Here is a 17,313-nt window from a genome sequence, read left to right as displayed (position 1 = left end):
TGTCTAAAATGTGACATTATTGTGTATATATATTTATATATCAGTCCAGTTGTTCTTCCTTTGTCCAATTTTAATAACACTTAAGACACCAGCTAGACAACTCAAATCTTGCTGCACTGAATTAGAAAAAGATTACACCATGTGCACACTGTGAACAAGTTTTGTTGGAGCAGTTTGAGTGATTTTGCAAAAGGAATAAAACATATTCATTCACACATTCATAACAAAAAGGTCATGTCAAACAATTTTTTTACCTGTCCTTGACCTTTAATCATCCTTTATTCCACAAACTCCATTTAATTGTGAAAACAAGCACTTTATAAGAAAGGTTCAGAAATGCCATAGAGGAAATGCACAGACATTACAAATAAATAAGTATGAAAAATTTGGCAGTAAAAGAATGAGATTGCAAATCTACAGGCAAAACAGAATAATGGCTACTTTAGTGATTTCAGCATAAAAGACAGACTTTGTTCAATCATCAGTGAGGATAGTGCCGTAAAGAGAGGTTCCTCAGCACTTCCTCGCTAAACTGGTATGTCAGCTTCTTCTTTACTTTTTTAATCTCTCCAGTTTTACCATAGTTCCTCAGAGCTCGAGCCATTTTTTGGTAGGTCATTTTTTTGCGATTGCCCTTCTGAATACCCCAGTGGCTGGCCAGAGCTTCCTTGTGTTTTGTGGAAAACTGAAAGATGCCCTTGTCCTGGTCCACCCACCAGATACTGTTGGTCATATCTCCACTTTGTAGCAAGTCCAGGAGGAACTGGTACAGGCGGATTTTCTTCTTGTGATCTGTAATGGAAGTCATGAGACTCTTTCCAGCCATTTTGCCTGGGATTTATCAGTTTTTCCAGGCTTCAACATGACTAGGATTTGATGTCAGTAGAAAATTTTGATTAGAAGTACTTACTAGTGTCTTTTCTGAAGGAGAAGTGGTTGTGGTCACATTCATCCTCCCCTTCTGATACCTCAAGTGGGGGACTGATTACTCTTTGTTCCTCCTCTGAGTAGTAATGGCCAGGCGAGGTGGCGGGTTGATACTGGTAGCACAATGATGGGGTGTAATATGGGATCTTTAGGAGAAATTTAAAGCATGTCATAGGTCAAGATTAAACAAGGACAAAACAGAGTTACAGTTATGTTGTTTTTCAGTTACTCACTCTCTGACATTTTTGTTTAAACAAGGTCATTGTACTAAAAGAGGAAGTAGCTCTGTGAAAATAGAATTCAGTATTCAGCAAGACCATGTGGTGTGTTTGACATTTCAGTGAAAATATCCCCAACTGTCTACATTGTGTTGTGGACATAAAAATGTTCACAAAAATGTTTTTTTTTCCTTCAAAAATGCTAAGTAACTTCTTAAAATCATGGATGGATTACTTAGCGGGCCTAGTAGACACAAGAAAGTGCCTAAGGAGTCAGGCAGCCCTAAACCAGAGAACTATGTTAATCTTTCTGTTGGAAAGTCAATCAAAATACTACAAAAAAACCTGTAAAAAGCCAGAAAATGAGTAAAAATAGATGCAAAACAAGTACAAAGACAGACATAAAATGAATAAAAATATACAAAAAAGATCCCAAGACAGCAAAACAGCAACATAAATATGCCAAACTATAAAAAGAGGCCCAAAAACAACCAAGAAGATGCAATAAAATTAAAATGTAGACAAAACACTGGTAAAAAAATACATGCAAAATGACTACCAAAATGCTAAATGAATAAAAATCTGCACAAAATTACTACAAACAGATGCAAAACAACTACAAGAATTTACTGTACTAGGTGACTACAAATCGTATGGTTGCTCAGTCTGTGAGTCTTGCTTCTAAATGTGAGGTTGGGCCATTTTACATGTCTGGGCACCATTGTCTTATTATCCTTCCATGCTTTAAATTTAATGTATTGTTAGCAGTATTTATTCTAGAAACGTTTATTCTAAAGCCGTACTAAAGAAATACAATATTTATGTATATTAACATAAGAGTTGAAATCAGAATATACTAATTGGCATATGATAGTAAACTGGGCCACTGGTTTATTAAATCAAACGGTTTGAATAAGTCAGCTTATGGCTCTGGAAAACTATGATGGGCATGTTTAATAGTTTTCTGATATTTTATGGACTAAACAGTGAATATAATCAACAGATTAACTGATAAGGAACAACCATCTGTGTCAATCTCAGTTAAGATGTTAATTTGCCATCATTTTCACTTAAGAGGGAAATGCCTGTGTAAAAATTACCAAGTCTGAATCTTTCTGTTGATGCTTTAGCTCCTTTGCCAATCTATTTTTAAACTGCAGTGGGTAAAAGTCTCTTCACTCAGGGGAAATATAGTGAGTATTCAGACTTTTAATGTAGTAATAGGACAGAATGGTTTTTCACCAGTGTGAAAGATTACTGCTACATGCTAATAATAATATCACATTCAAAAGTGACCTTAGGTTCAATTTACAGAGCTTCTTCCCTGCTTTAAAATGGTGGTTTTGGATGAAATGTGTGTGATCATACTGAACATTTCCTCATCAGCATGGAAATATGGATCTTTATCAAGCCACACGTGTCTTCTACAGCAGTGGCTTCACTCGTTGTTACACAAGCACTTACCTGTGGTGAAACAGAGAGAGATGTGAGTGGAGGGTCCAAGTGAAGGGGCAGAGACTCACTGCTGTAGCGGTACGGTTGTATCAGTTGTTGAGGAGAAACAGACTGAAGCTCTGTGAGTGGATTCACCGGTGAAATCTCAAAGTCCGGCAGCTGGATGCGCTCAGGGTGAAAAGTCCATCTGTGGTCTTAAAATGGAACAAACGTTTAAGCACTCAGCTGAACAGTGAACCATCCTCTTATCTTTTTAAAACACTTAGATCTAGTTCTCACCTTCATAAATCTCCCCCACATTAGTGAGGTAGGGGTACAGCTCCGCAGGTGGTCGATAGTTCTCTGGCTCATTTGGAATAATTTCCTCCGAGGACTTTGGAGGGGGGAAACTTGATTTTGTCACTGAGAGAGTAAAGGTTTGTGCTTCTTTGCCCTGCTAAAACAGTGTCAGATATGATCATTAGTTGTTACACAAGAATTACGTTCGAATATTTTGTGAAAAATGTATTTTTATTGCTTTCAATTGAACGTAAAGACAGATAATGAACAGAATAAATAATAGAGTAGGCCAGACCACCAGGGGCAAGACATAATTTCAAACATAAGATATCTTATTTCATGTTACTTTTCCAATTTCCAGGAAAACCTAATATGTCTTTATTATACACACAACACACTGAAGTAATTTCTCCTCATGTTCAACAATAAATAATGTGAATTACTGGAATTACTTTTAAAGATACAGTAATCGTAATATATCTTACCCAAAAGTAGAAACAGCTGTAAAAACTGATGAAATACTAGATTTGTTCTGTAAAAAGTCAAACATGAAACAATAAAGCAGTAGCACTTACAGATGATATGACATATCCGTCCATCATGTAAACAAGGCAGCATGAGACTCCTATTTCTTGAAGCTGATGGTGAATGAGAACTTTTTCTTGTTGCTTCACCCAACAAACAGCTCTGACTTCACCAGAAAAATGGGAACTGAAAATGAGAAATAAGCTGGACCTTAAACAGTCTACATTCATGTCATCCAATCATCAAATTCATATGATCAGCTAGTTCCTGATGGCCGAATGTCATGTGTGAGCCGACGATGTTTCCTGCATGTCTAAGACAAATAATTGTACAGTACAATGAAAGACTTAGATGTTACAGTATTATAAAAAGTTTAAGAGTTATTTTCCCTAAACCATATGACATTTTTTGTTGGCTATTAGTATCCACTTTAATCGTCTAAAGTATTTGTGAAAAAATCCCCACTGTTAAAAATAGATATTAATTATCACACATAATGCTGCTCTCTTGCATGCTTCAACTTCCCCAGTCATCAGTTGAAGAGCTGCTGTGATAGAGCAGCATTAACTCTAATCCTGCACTCATTTCTAACACAAGGCAAAAACAAGGCAAAAACTAAACAGTTTTAAATTGTTTAGTTCAACACTTCATAATTAAGTAGGAAAATGGCTTTCATAAAGCTACTGTTCAAGAAAATCTCATTTAATCAGTTTCATATTATCAATCACAGCAAATCCCCGATATGATTTATACATGTAGGAATTTTTCAAGAGTTACTGCACATGGGAGCCGAAACCAAAAGTGAAGTTTGGAATCAGCTTTGTTCCTCTTTTAGTCTGAGGATATGGTTTCAGCTGAGGAAGTACTGACCACGACAATGAAGCCAGTGAAAACATGACTGAAATGCTTGGAGCCACCCTTGTCCTTGTACCTTGCTTCTTTTGTATATTTAAACCCAGAAAGTGTGGAATAAAAGACTTCATCTGTCGTGGACACTGATCTTAGATGTTAGACATTATTAACACAACTAATTATATCATTTAAATCCTGGATGATGTTGTTTCATCATGAATAAACAACTTTAATTTGACAGTTTTATTTTCAATTGTAGAATTTTATGACTAGTACAGTTAACCAGACTTATCACATGGTGTTCTACATGTTTAGGATGGAAAGTTACATACATAATCTGTTTCTTATACACCATGAGGCTCTCTGTGGGGTGTACTAGGCTCCATCATTTGGTGTTTCATAACACTAGACAATAGCAGCTGAGGTAATACAGGAGATGGTGGGTGGTAGTGGTGGTGGTGGTGGTGGTGGTGGTTGAGGAGTGGGGGGGCTATTTCCTTTTGTAGGATTTTGACAAACTTTGTCAGTGTTCCACAACAGAGCATCATCTACAGTACTGTCAGTGCAGGCCTGGGGCTTGATGTGCGTTCATATATTTGCTCTGTCTCCATCTACTGGAGAAGATTGTTGGATTGGCCAGCAGGCTCCCTGGCTAGACTGAGTTCAGAACCATAAAGGAAACAACCAGAAGAGCCCTTCGAAGCCCAAATGTATTTATCCTCCGCCTCGGAATTTGGTTGTTTTTGGCGATGGTTGACAAATCAGAGAAATGAGGGTTTTGAGGATATATCTGCATTTCAGGTGTCTATGTTTTGCTGAATTTCCTCCCCACCTCAGACACTGACAGCAGCAGCCAAGTCCCGGAGTCCTGCTATCCCGTGGATTTATCACGGCACCGAGGTAAGATACGCATGGAACATGGCTGCTATGAGGACTTTAACCGTGGCAGGTCTCTTTTTGGCATTTTGCGCTATGGGACTGATAGCAATAGCGATCAGCACCGACTACTGGTACGAGACTGACGCGAGGAGGCACCGGGAACGCTGCAAGAATTATTCAAACAAAAGAAACGATCCCGGCTACATTTACATCTCCAACAACAACCTTCCACTTCGTATGTTGCCAAAGGAGAAAAACGTGGAGAGAAAGGACTCAGATGTTAGCGGCAAAATGCTGCTACGGGCCAAGCGGCACTTCTTGCCTCCTGCCCCGGCCATGGAGTCCCTCTGCAGTCGGCAGTACAACTCCACCATCACCGGACTGTGGAGAAAGTGCCACCGAGAGGCATTTGACTTGGAGACAGAGGATCTGATCTTTAAAGGTTAGGTTTGGGGCATCATATTGTGTATCACCATATGTTTTTTTCTGAACATTTGTTGTGTGTGAGGCGTAATCTGTAAATACTTAGTACACGGATGCGCTATCCAAGGTGCTGATGCTGCGCACAGACCCTGAAGGCCCACACAGAATAACAGAGTACACAGAATAACACTGAGTACAGTTACAACACAATCGACGTGCTGTATCTCTCCCAGCACAAAAGGGCACGTCGTAGTAACACAAGTCTCGAGATGCGTACAATAAGCTACTCTACAATTGTGGGTGGATGTGTGGGTGGTGGTGGAAAGGGGGTTAGGTGCTGTTTTTGGGAGGGGATGGCAGCAGAGAGCCTGTGATATTCTCTTCGTCTGCTTATGTGTGTCCTTTTTTGTGTTGTTTACATCCACAGGATTGGTTCGGCGCTGCACGCCAATAAAATACTACTACTCATCATCAGCGTTGCCCAGAAATCTGCCAGTCAACCTGACGAAGACAATAAGGCAGGATGAGTGGCACGCGCTACGTGAGTTATCCAAACCCGTTTTCATAATCTGATGAATTAATGGAGACGCATATCGCCCTTACAAACGCCGTCACTTGTCCTGTGCTTTTGCAGACCTCCAGAGGATGACTGCCAGCTTCATAGGCATGGCCATATCCATCATCCTGTTCGGCTGGATCATAGGCGTGCTGGGATGCTACAAAGAGCATGATCTGATGCAGTATGTCGCTGGACTTCTCTTCCTCATGGGAGGTAGGATGTACTTTACATAAAGGGCACTACCCTGGATCACCACAGAGGGGCAGTAGAGGATGGTGAGATGATGCATCAGAGGATATGAAACTGGGCTGCTGTTGTGTCTCACTTGTTTTGTTTTTTTTTTCTTCCTTTGTGGCAGGAACATGCTGCATCATTTCCCTTTGTACATGCGTTGCTGGGATCAACTTTGAGCTGTCGCGCTATCCTCGCTACATGTTTGGCATGCCAGAGGACATCAGTCACGGTTATGGCTGGTCCATGTTTTGCGCTTGGGGTGGACTGGGCCTGACGTTGTTGGCTGGTTTCTTGTGCACACTGGCTCCTTCCCTCTACCCTCCTCCGCACGCCCCTGTGGCGCACAAGCCCAGACAGGAAAACGGATGTGTGTGACAGGTCGCTGCACTTACAATAGACACCTGTCTCATCCTGAAACAGTGACGAGCCCTGTTCCAGAGACAGTATTACCCAGGGACTCAGAGCAGAGCCTGGCACAGAGAAAGCAGAGGACACTGGACACTGACTCTCACTCACAAGAAAATGAAAAAAGAACTGACATTTGACTTAAGACGATTTCACGGTGCTTTTTCCTGTCCCTCTTTATGAATGAACTGTTCAGTCTTATTGCTTGCTCTTCAAGAGGAGAATAATTATACACATTTCCTCCAGTAAAATCTGATAGTTTGAGAAGATTAAAATAAATACTGGCAGGAAATCAATAGCACAACTCGGGACTCTGTATACAACATGTGTAATGCCACATTTAAAAAGGGCAACTGTGTATCATTATGTACCCATTCAAAATAACATATGTACATTTACCTTTTGAATTGTATGTATGCAGATGCATTTGTGTTGATTCAAGAAAAAAAATGTAAGCATTACGATGTTGTTTTTGAGGTCTTACTCCCATCAAAATATTTTTAAAAATAAAACGGCCATGCCAAACTATTCCTCCTCCACTCCCCCCACTTTGTAACATGCTGAACATACATCATACATTTCTCTGTGGTTGTTTTGAGCCTCACATAATGACATGAGTTCCCTGGTATGTCAGCAGACTTTTATAGCAGCAGACATTTGTGTTGGAAAGAGACATTTGCAGGCGCCTGGTTTATTCAACCACTTGTGAGCACTTCAGTGCAAAAAACATCAGTAGCCAAAACTTAAATCAAACTTGACCAAAGCCAAGTGATAAAACAGACAAAAACAAAACAACCCAAATATAATACAATGGAAAAAGTAAAGTTATTTTCCACTGTGCAATACAATGAAATAAAACCTTATTTAAAAATTTCAACTATATATTTGCAAAAAAATACATCCAAATAAGGAAATGGAAAATTCTCTGACTACATACTGTAAACATACTGACAAAGGAACAGATTTGTACTTTGTTATAACAGATTAAATTAAATAGGGCTGTTTTTTTTCAACTTAGCTAAACTTTCATACCAGCCACTGTGAGCTGAAATTACTTTTCCATAGCTTTTATGAGAAATTACATCTTGCTGTCATCTAATTTAAATGCAGCTTCACTCATTTCCTGAGGTTTCTCTGCTCTTTAGATTCTCCTCTTTACTACTAGAAAGCTCAAGCGATAAAAGCTGCAGCGACAGCTGGTTAAAATCATATTGGTGACTGGAGTTATTACAAGTGTCTGATGTAGTAAATAAAATAAATGCAGAAAATAAACTACATTATTATTTGCACATTCTAACGTGTTGTTTTGAATGAAAACATTATATTCTTGGTTCACAAATGGGGGACAAGTAGTTCTTTATGTAAGTATTAATACCACCCTGGAATAATCTGTTAAAATGAGATTAAAAAAAATTATCTACATAACAGAATGTAAGTATCTGCAGCTAAATGTACGTATTTATAGATCCAAACCTACTGAGAAGAATGCCAGTGTCACATCCCCTGCAGCATCACACTGATTTCTCTCTGGTAACAGTGACACCAAACACCTGCACTGTGTGTTTACTAAGGAGACTATCCTACATCTTGCAGCATTAAAAGTAATTAAATGTTGCAGGTGGTTAAATAAGTCCTGATTAGTTTAGTCTGTCATTTAATTCAATTTTATGACCTCTGTCATGACATTTCTTCATCATTTCACACACTCTTGTTTCTGTTTACTGTTCTTATCATATACTCTCCCTCTCTGTTTCAGATATGGCTCCTCCTTGCCTTTCTTCCCCTTTCCTGTCACCTGCTCCACCTTTTCCCTGCTCTCACTCATCTGTTCCTTAGTGTTGCCATCAGTCCCTAACTAGCAGTCAACATTCACTCATCACCAAATAGTCAACTCAGATCACCCTCAGTGACTTTGTGGCATTTTAAAGTAGTTATATCAGCCCCACCTTCACCAAGTGCAACATTAAAATGATACTCAATACATGAATGTATCCATAGTTATAATCACCCTGGACAGGTCGCCAGTCTATCACAGGGCTGACATGTAGACAAGCAACCACACACACCTACGCTCACTGCTCGGGGCAATTTAGAGTCACCAGTCAACCTAAGCTGCATGTCTTTGGACTGTAGGAGGAAGTCAGAGTACCCAGAGAGAACCCATGCAGGCACAGGGAGAACATGTAAACTCCACACAGAAAGGCACCATGTCGGATGGGGCTCAAACCCAGAACCTTCTTGCTGTGAGGCAACAGCGTATGTGATTCTAAAATGGGCCAGTTTGCAAAATTTGCACTTACTTTTGGTACTTTGAGTAAATTTTTATGCTAATGCTTTTTCTTAAGTAAAATTTTGCATGCAGGACATTTAGTTGTATACAGTAATGCCACTTTGTAAAGCTAAAGTAAGAGCAGTGAGTATTTCCTCACCAATGAGTCGGAGTAAATATTAGACTGCAGCTCATATTTTGTTTTGCTGTTATCAGTATATTTGTTAAAGAATAGCTTTATACTTGACCCAGAAGGCTCATTATGGTCTTCAAAGAATGGACTTTGTTCAGTAAGAGTTTTGGAGTTGGCCCACTGAGATGTATTTGAAAGTTTCTCAGTTCTTGTGAAGTTGCTGATGAAGATTATGAGATATGGTTGTAACCTCCTGAAAACCTTGTAAGTGGCAAATTATTTTGTCAAACTCATTCTACTCTCATTCAACTATGAACAATGACCAGCCAAGGACACAAAAATGAAACACTGTAGTGACAGATTTAGCTGAACCATAGTAATACTAGTGGTAGTTATAGTGTGGTATTTATTGGAGTAATAGTTATAGTAGGACCTGAAGCAAATAGCTTTTGCCTTTCTAATAATAACACTACAGAGACATGTGGTTTGGGGGCTTTGTGCTCTGTACAGAGAGGGATCACTGTGTTGTCAGGTCAACACTGGTCTGCATTCCTGACCTGTCTTTGTTTGTCCTTAACATAGATCAGTCTAACTGCAGGCTTAACACTCAGGACTTCTCCCTTCTAAGCATCGGAGACCTGAAACTAATCTACAGAATAATATTTTCCTATGCAGTAGGTGGAATTAATAATTTGAGCCAACATAGACAAATTAAAGGAGATGGGCGAGATGTGTGAGGTTTCCTGACTTACACAGTGTGAATTTTAACTTAATCTTTTAATCAAATCTTATGAGCCCTGTGCAGCGCTCCTGGAAATTTAGAGCCTTATAGACATATGGGGTTTCTCTGCACATGGAGCTCCTACAGCTCTGGGTTTTTGACAGGGCTGGCCGACTGCTCAGCTACAGAGAGCTGTTTTTAAAATGGGGTCCCTCAGGGGAAGCTGGACTGAGAGGAAAACCAGACAGAGGAAATCACACCCAGTTGCACCCATGGCAGCCCATCTGGCTCCCTCCCATCTGCAGAGACAGTAACTCTGTAAAACATGGGCACGCTTATGGCAGTGACTTTGTGGTTGATGCAGATTTTAAATGGTAGCTTAAAAACAGAACGTGCAAAGTTTACTACTAAAGGCTTTCAGAATTTTAAATCCAAGGCAATGAAATTTAAAACAGATTATTTAGTGTGTGGGTGTAATTCAGAGTTAATGCCTTTCAGCAGTTCAACAATACTTTTCGCCCATAAACAGTTTGTTTGAAATTAGATGTGGTATGTCGACACAAAACTGGAACACTTTGAAAGAGATTCAAACAAGCTGTGCCACATTTATACGTCTATTTTAGTAAAATGACACAAACAACTCTGAATTTCAACACAGAATCATTTCATATGAACCATAGACCTTATAGATTGTGACAGACAAAAGAACAGATAATGACAACAGTGGCTCCTTTTGGATAAACATATTTCATACTTGAGTAGATGACTTCCAGATGGAAGCAGGAGGCAGTGACAGACTCCAGATGCCGACTAACCAGGACCAACTTGAAGGGACAGTCACATGTGCCACTTGTAGAGCTAACAACAAACGTGATGACGTAAAGACGTGACGTGGAAGGACGGTCACTTTCCACTGCCGAAAATCTAAATTCAGATTTCAAAGGTTTGATCTGTATACAAATGTCAAGCTTCAAAGGATGGAGGTGGTTTATGTATGTATTAGGGCAAATATGCAACAGAAAAACAATGAATATGACAAACTAAAATTATTCATTTAATTTTAAAGAGAGTGAGGAATATTTAGTCTTACTTGAAGCAAAAAAGAAAATTAAGATATGTCATGAATATTAGGTAACTATTTGATCAGTTATTATAAAATTAATTGCAAACATCATAATTTAAACCACAAAGACAAAAAGGTTGGTGTTTATTCATCTGGAAGTCAATAAATCCAGTTGAAGGGCTTATATTTTCATAATCTCTCCTTCCTCAGATGTGTTACAGGGCTCCTTGCAGATAATTTATGTTCACATCTCCTTTCCCCCTCCTGACTTAGAGGATGGTGTTGATGTTTTTGTTAGAGCCCCCTTCAATGGCAAAGCTCCAGAGAATGGGAAAGACCAAAGGTCAGAGATACTGAAGTGGTTAGGAACTATATTCATGAGCCACACTGAACTTTCAAATTGTTTGGAGCGTCTTTTCTCTCCCTCACACGCTCACACTCATACTAAGCTGACTTAATTCCTCTATGAACCAACATTAAGATACTCAGTCTTCAGGCGGCTCAGTCTAGTCCCATGACTGCGAATGATGAGAGTCAGCAGCTCATGTTTGTCTCTGAGTCCCAGCGAGATGTCTGTCGTTTCCCTCAGAGCTCCCCTGATGTCACTCACTTGTTTCACTACATAGCCGTTCAGCTGTTGCTCCTCTCTCAGCTCAGTTTCTTGGCTTTGCTTAAACTTCACTTCCAACTCCAACAGAGACTTGTCCACGTTAGAAAAAGCCTCGCTGATCTGAGAGATCTCCCGCTGGAGGAACTTGCCGTAGCTGTCCTCTCCGTCCAGGTCGTGCGCAACGGTCCGGCCGATGCTCTCCAGCAGCCGCGTCGCGTCCTCCGTTTGGAGCTTTGTGATGATGAAGTCATCTCGTACAACGGAATCGCTCTCCTCGTTGGCCCCACAGGGATACACATCCGAGAATTTAAACAGCATCTGACACAGCTCCGGGTCTACAGTTGCATCATAATCCCCGTCCGGGACAAAGAAGTGGTGGAAAGTGCCATTAGAGATCTCCGGTTGGAGGGGCCCGGTGTAGCCTGCCGAGCAAAATGGCAAATACGTGACTAGGATGATTAGCAATGGGACGGGGTCCATCATGTACTTCCTCTGTCTCTTTGAAGAACAGCATATGCAGTGGCAGCCGGATCCAGCGCACGGTTTTCACCCCGACTCATGTTACACCGCCTCCGTCACCTAAAAGGCACAGGATGCCTGTTGGAGTCAGCAGGGTCCCTAGTGGCCCCTCATTACTTTAACCACACAGTATCAGTGTTATTGCAGTCATGAGCCTGCATTTCAACTTAAGTCACACCAACCCTATGTACAGTGTTTCTGACAATAATTGAAGCCAGATTTACAACATAAATTCACAAATGAAAATGCTATAGTTTGTTTTTCTCATTCCACCACATATTAAATCAAATGTAATCTGTATCTATTTAACATAACTCATTATTAAAACATCTATCAATAATTTGTTTACATGACTAATAATTAAATATTCAAGACCTGTCTGAACGCAGTCCCACTCTAGTGCACACAGCAAAATCCGATCCGAGTTCTGACTCAGTGATACAGATCTGACTATATATTAGAACAAATAAAGTTAATCAAGATTTTCAAAATATTGTCACTAAATAAACTAAACTGATATTGTCACAAAAGGAAAACAGATCAAACTATCTTTAAAGTCATGCCAAAAAAACCTACATGCAGTAAAATTATAAATACACTGTCACTTTGTCTGTTAGGGGGTTTAGATATTGTACATAAGTAAATTTTAACAATAGACTTAATGAATCCTGAAGGAGCGTATTAGTCATTACATTTCTCTTGGACTCCCAGAGTGTGAGTGGAGCAGCTGACTACAGTCAGGTGATTATATTACAGTCTTTTGGGTACAAAAACCTCTACTGCACATCCTGTCTTGGATAATTTAATCATGATGTGGTCTCAGATGCTGTTTTGCAGTATGTCAGTAATATTCACACAAACTGGGAATACATGGTGAGCTGTAAAGACAGGTATGGACATGATTAGTTTTAACCTGTTTGATCCATACATTCATGTTCCGATAAACCCAATTCTTTCTTCAACAAACTATAGGAGGAGAGAAAATACAAACATGTTTACTAGAATACATTTTTTAAAGTATAAAACAAATTGAGTAGATTAAGCAGATTCAGAGTTAAAAGTAAGTAAAAGGCAAAGTAGAGCATTTAGAAGAAAGTGTTGCTTATCGGAAATCCACCATGGTAGTACTGCTGAACACACTGTTGAATGGAAGATACAGTCAAAGACAGCTTCTTGGCATGCAGGCTTTCTCTGTTACTTCATAAGTCACACACCTGAATAAATATAGTTTCTCTCATCATAAACACTGATAGAGCAAACTGACCAGCTTGCCAAAGCAAAGCAAGATACTACAGGGAAACAGATGCAACTAATATATAATGCTTTTGCAGATTTGTTCGGCATATTCTTGTCGATCCTCTGCTGTGTAACATAGAATCTGTGTGTTTGTGCATGTGTGTACAGAGGCCTGAGTACTGTGGTGTGGACAGATGTCTTTCAGATGGCAGTGATGGGTTTCCTCTTCCTCTTTCCTATGCTCATGCTTCTTTGACAGTGGTCATAAATTTTGAAGAATACTCTCAGTAAATACAAAATTATTTAAGCATCACGTCTGTCAGAAGGATCTTTTTGCAGAACGTGCACATGCGTGTGCACACACATCCTTGAACATCTATCTTTGTTAGGACACTAATTGACATAATGCATTCCTCAGCCGCTTATCAACCTTAACCATCAGAACTAAACACCCAACCCTTCCCATAATTCTGATCTAAATCTAATTCAAACCAACCAAATCTAAACCAAGTCTTAACCTTCAAAAAAGTGTTTCAGAAAGTGAGGACCAGCCAAAATGTCCTCCCTTTCCAAAAATGTCCTCACCATGTAGCACAAAAAAACTTTTTTGCCCCCCACTATGTAACAAGTACAAGAACACACACACACACACACACACACACACACACACACACACACACACACACACACACACACACACACACACAGGTGTATTTCATTCCTCATGGATATTGGATATTACATTCATTTCCTGGGGTCGTATCCTGACCTTAACGATAACCACTATTTGACTAACCCCAACCTTTATGTGAACCTCAACCCAACCTTAAACCATACTGTCATCCTAAACTTCATTGATTTACATGGTGGGGACCAGCCGCTGGTCCCCATGAGGAAGGCGTCCCCACAGTGTGAGTGTGTTAACAGATTTCTGTCCCCATAATGGGTAATACCAAGAGTACACACTCACATACACACATAAGAATGAACTACTCTTAATGCTCACCCAAGTACCCAAGTATCCAAATGTCCCTCTTTTGTTGGAGATTGATAAACCTTCAAGGAAAAATGTGCAAAAAAGTTCTAATTTAAATAAACAAGTGTGTTTAGATAAGAGATGTGCAGAATAATAAATCCAAGGGAGAAATAAATGGTTGGGGAGTAAATAGCTAAAGCTCAAAGGTCTTTCTAAACACATGGTGATGCATTTCAATCTGGGTGGACACCAGAAACCTTGGCAATGCTTATGTTTGTACGCAAACTCTTGCAGATAACAGCATGCCAACACAGACAGATCACTACACACAAAATATTTACTAGTGCAGCTACAATCCACCTAAGCAAAGTTATAGTTCTACTGTCAGAAGCCTCGAAAGACCACAATGCAATGCAGCCACAAGACATTTCATTTTGTAAAAACTTTCACCTTTATAATCATTGTCACACTCATGTTTACTTTCTTTTCCTACACAGCTGATGACACCCACCACTGTGCTCCTATCACCTTCTGTACATGGGAGCATCAAAAAACAACAGATCCACTGGAAATAAACCCACAGAAAGTTACAGTAAGATATACTACATGTGCAAAAAGTTTATATTAGAGTGAGTTTTTCCATCATGGTCCCGCTAGTGTTGTTAAATAGAAAAGCCTCTGCCTTTATCTTTGACCCTGAGTCTTTGGAGCTTATCCAGTGGAAGCATAGTTTGTTTTTAATCAGCTCATAATCCTGAGTCACAGCTTCCACCGAGATTAGCTGCTCTTCCACTCACAATAAATAGATGCAGAATATACAAAGACAATGCTTTGCCTTTGTTACAGTGTCCTGTTTCTGTTTAATAATTTCAATGTATCTATTACACACTTTATCAAATTTCTTGAGAAGTTCAAGGGGTTCTCAGCACAGGTTGTAGTTCTCTTGCTAGTAGCAAAGAACTACAACCTGAACTATAACTATACAGTATTATAACTAAAGTTTTATTAATGTCTAGTTTGTGTAGAATGAGTTAAACTGACTTTGGCTCGGTTGTCTCCTGATGCTGCAAGAGGTTTCATAAAAAGTTTTGCCTTGACCTTGTGCACAGGTCTCAGCTGCTTCATTCCACCCAGTTCTGCAAAGTAATTTCAGGCTGCTGCTTCTCAGTGCAGAAGGTTTTACACAGGTCAGCAGGCTTCAAGACTGAATCTCACCCCTCTTTCACCCAGCTTGGCACTTCACCACCAACGCCTGCTGTACTGCTATCGTCACCAGCTGCTGTGCAAAATGCATTATGTTAACAAGGCTCACATGTATTTCTACTGCTTGGAGTGGGTCAGTAGCATTCTCAAAATTCCCTTGAAATCTTGATTTACCTACATCATCAATTAATGATTTAAGTAACAAGGGCCACATTTTTTAAATTGTACATATAATGATAAAATTATGAAAGCTCCTTTTCCAACTCTTGGCATTGTCTAAGGCCAGAATTAATAAGGTATATCCCCTGACTTTGGAGTTTTGGTCAGAGTCTGACCTATACAAAATGTTATGGCATCCATCCACTAGGTATTTCAGTCTAGACCAACGAGGGGGATCCACAAACAGACTGCTCTTGATGTCCTTAGAAATGCTATAGCATGGCTGGAAAATAACTACTCAAATAAAATAACTGTACATTCATTTTGTCATGTAAGATTGTGAAAACAGATCCCTTTTAACCAAATTATAGATCCCATTAAATACAGTATACCTTATGGAAAAGAATCAGCTGCTCTGTAATGTTGGAAGCTGTTTTCTGAATCAAGTTACCCAAGTGCGTTACTGATTTGTGGATGTTGGTGCTGTGACTCCTTTGTTCCCGGCTGGCAGAGAGCCAGGTGGCTGGTTTTCCTTGGCTCCAGTGCAGTTGGATTTACGACCACACCTGGAGGTGGTTGTAAAGACCAAGGACTTATGTCTGCAGTCTGTAGAACGAGGAGAGGGAGAGTGGTTAAAATCTCTGATATACGAGGCTGTGTTTGGGATTACAGTATGTCTACTCTGTATTCTGTATTTTCTCAAAGCTTAGCGTTGGTCTAATTCACATTATGACTTGAGCCGATTGTAGGTTCCATTTAGGTGAAGATGAGAGGAATGAAAGGCCTGTCACTCATCTAATGTAGGAGAACAGCAGTGGTGGAAAGTAAATAAGTACATTTAAACCAGTAGATTTACTCAAGTACTGTACTGAAGTTAAATATTAAGATACATGTACTTAACTTGAGTATTTACATTTTTTGCTGCTTTACATGACTCCACTACATTTCAAAGGGAGATATGGTCCATTTTATTCCACTGCAGCCATCTGACAGCTATAGTTACTTTTCACATTAAGATTTTACATAAGGAACATAGAGTTTAACAAGATGATAAAATACAATGTCAAAGATTAAATCAATGGTTTGTAATCTCTTAAAAGAAGTAGCAGTTCTACCAAAGAATGATTTGTCATCTAAGTACCTCAAAGAAGCAAAATTATTCAATATGTCACCAAAAGATAAGTTATAGTCAGGATAATGTATCACTTACATTTTTTTGTATTGCCACTTTCATTTAATGAAATTCTAAGTTGTCGTGTTTAGCTTTCTTCACTTTTTTTGTTAAGATACGCCTTTATGTTTTTAAAGGGTTTTGCCTACAGATATACTTCTTCATTATCTCCTTAAAGGTTTTTCATTGTCACAGGACATATAATGTGGTATAAATCAATTTCTGAAATGTTATTTTCTCTGCCCTTTCACTGACAGTGTTTAGAATCTGAAACCATGGCTTTTTGGACTTGTATATAACATTCATTTCTTCTGATGAATGAGGTGAAAGGGAAATTCTGTATCTTTGTGTGAGCATCAAACAGTAAGTCAGAACTCAGGAAATAATACAATTTAAACATCTGTCATTAGAGCGTGAAGCAAACCAGATCTTTGCACGTCTCTTCTGGGGTGTATGGATCACTATGTACAGTAAAAACCATGAAGGCTAGTGTTGAC

The 17,313-nt window shown here is 39.4% G+C and overlaps 3 protein-coding genes across 5 annotated transcripts; 1 reads left to right on the top strand and 2 right to left on the bottom strand.

Annotated features, from left to right (window-relative positions):
• Positions 1 to 108: 108 nt before the first annotated feature.
• spi1a (Spi-1 proto-oncogene a) lies at positions 109 to 3,675 on the bottom strand. 3 transcript variants are annotated; one of them, XM_020624107.1, is made up of 5 exons: positions 3,455 to 3,675; positions 2,880 to 3,036; positions 2,736 to 2,794; positions 911 to 1,073; positions 109 to 792 (listed from the first exon to the last, which is right to left on the bottom strand). In XM_020624107.1, the coding sequence occupies exons 1-5, from the start codon at positions 3,632 to 3,634 to the stop codon at positions 482 to 484; spliced, it is 870 nt and encodes a 289-aa protein (XP_020479763.1). In that variant the 5' UTR covers positions 3,635 to 3,675; the 3' UTR covers positions 109 to 481. The 3 variants fall into 3 exon arrangements, with proteins under 3 accessions (XP_020479763.1, XP_020479754.1, XP_020479748.1); XM_020624098.1 differs by having other exon boundaries at positions 111 to 792; positions 2,610 to 2,794; positions 2,880 to 3,033; positions 3,455 to 3,673; XM_020624092.1 differs by having other exon boundaries at positions 112 to 792; positions 2,610 to 2,794; positions 3,455 to 3,673.
• Positions 3,676 to 4,795: 1,120 nt separating this feature from the next.
• tmem276a (transmembrane protein 276a) lies at positions 4,796 to 8,000 on the top strand. The gene is made up of 4 exons (XM_020621589.1): positions 4,796 to 5,577; positions 5,986 to 6,099; positions 6,193 to 6,330; positions 6,476 to 8,000. Exons 1-4 carry the CDS (start codon positions 5,175 to 5,177, stop codon positions 6,724 to 6,726), a joined length of 906 nt encoding a protein of 301 aa, XP_020477245.1. The 5' UTR covers positions 4,796 to 5,174; the 3' UTR covers positions 6,727 to 8,000.
• A 1,539-nt stretch (positions 8,001 to 9,539) lies between these two features.
• Positions 9,540 to 13,872, bottom strand: fibina (fin bud initiation factor a). The gene has a single exon (XM_020621366.1). The coding sequence runs from the start codon at positions 12,033 to 12,035 to the stop codon at positions 11,406 to 11,408; it is 630 nt and encodes a 209-aa protein (XP_020477022.1). The 5' UTR covers positions 12,036 to 13,872; the 3' UTR covers positions 9,540 to 11,405.
• Between the last annotated feature and the right edge of the window lie 3,441 nt (positions 13,873 to 17,313).

This window comes from Monopterus albus, unplaced genomic scaffold (assembly GCF_001952655.1).
Source record: "Monopterus albus unplaced genomic scaffold, M_albus_1.0 scaffold7.1, whole genome shotgun sequence".
NCBI classification, from domain to species: domain Eukaryota; kingdom Metazoa; phylum Chordata; class Actinopteri; order Synbranchiformes; family Synbranchidae; genus Monopterus; species Monopterus albus.
This window is presented reverse-complemented; position numbering and strand designations above follow the sequence as displayed.

What these genes read in the sequence shown, in the direction of transcription:
- spi1a (XM_020624092.1), bottom strand. Translation starts at nt 3,634, where the DNA reads ATGAATGTAGACTGTTTAAGGTCCAGCTTATTTCTCATTTTCAGTTCC. An exon ending in TGTGGGGGAGATTTATGAAG is followed by an intron (nt 2,795 to 2,879) that starts GTGAGAACTAGA and finishes TTCCATTTTAAG; the next exon opens with ACCACAGATGGACTTTTCAC. An exon ending in CTCCTTCAGAAAAGACACTA is followed by an intron (nt 793 to 910) that starts GTAAGTACTTCT and finishes CTTCCATTACAG; the next exon opens with ATCACAAGAAGAAAATCCGC.
- tmem276a (XM_020621589.1), top strand. Translation starts at nt 5,175, where the DNA reads ATGGCTGCTATGAGGACTTTAACCGTGGCAGGTCTCTTTTTGGCATTT. An exon ending in GGATGAGTGGCACGCGCTAC is followed by an intron (nt 6,100 to 6,192) that starts GTGAGTTATCCA and finishes GTGCTTTTGCAG; the next exon opens with ACCTCCAGAGGATGACTGCC. An exon ending in ACTTCTCTTCCTCATGGGAG is followed by an intron (nt 6,331 to 6,475) that starts GTAGGATGTACT and finishes CCTTTGTGGCAG; the next exon opens with GAACATGCTGCATCATTTCC.
- fibina (XM_020621366.1), bottom strand. Translation starts at nt 12,035, where the DNA reads ATGATGGACCCCGTCCCATTGCTAATCATCCTAGTCACGTATTTGCCA.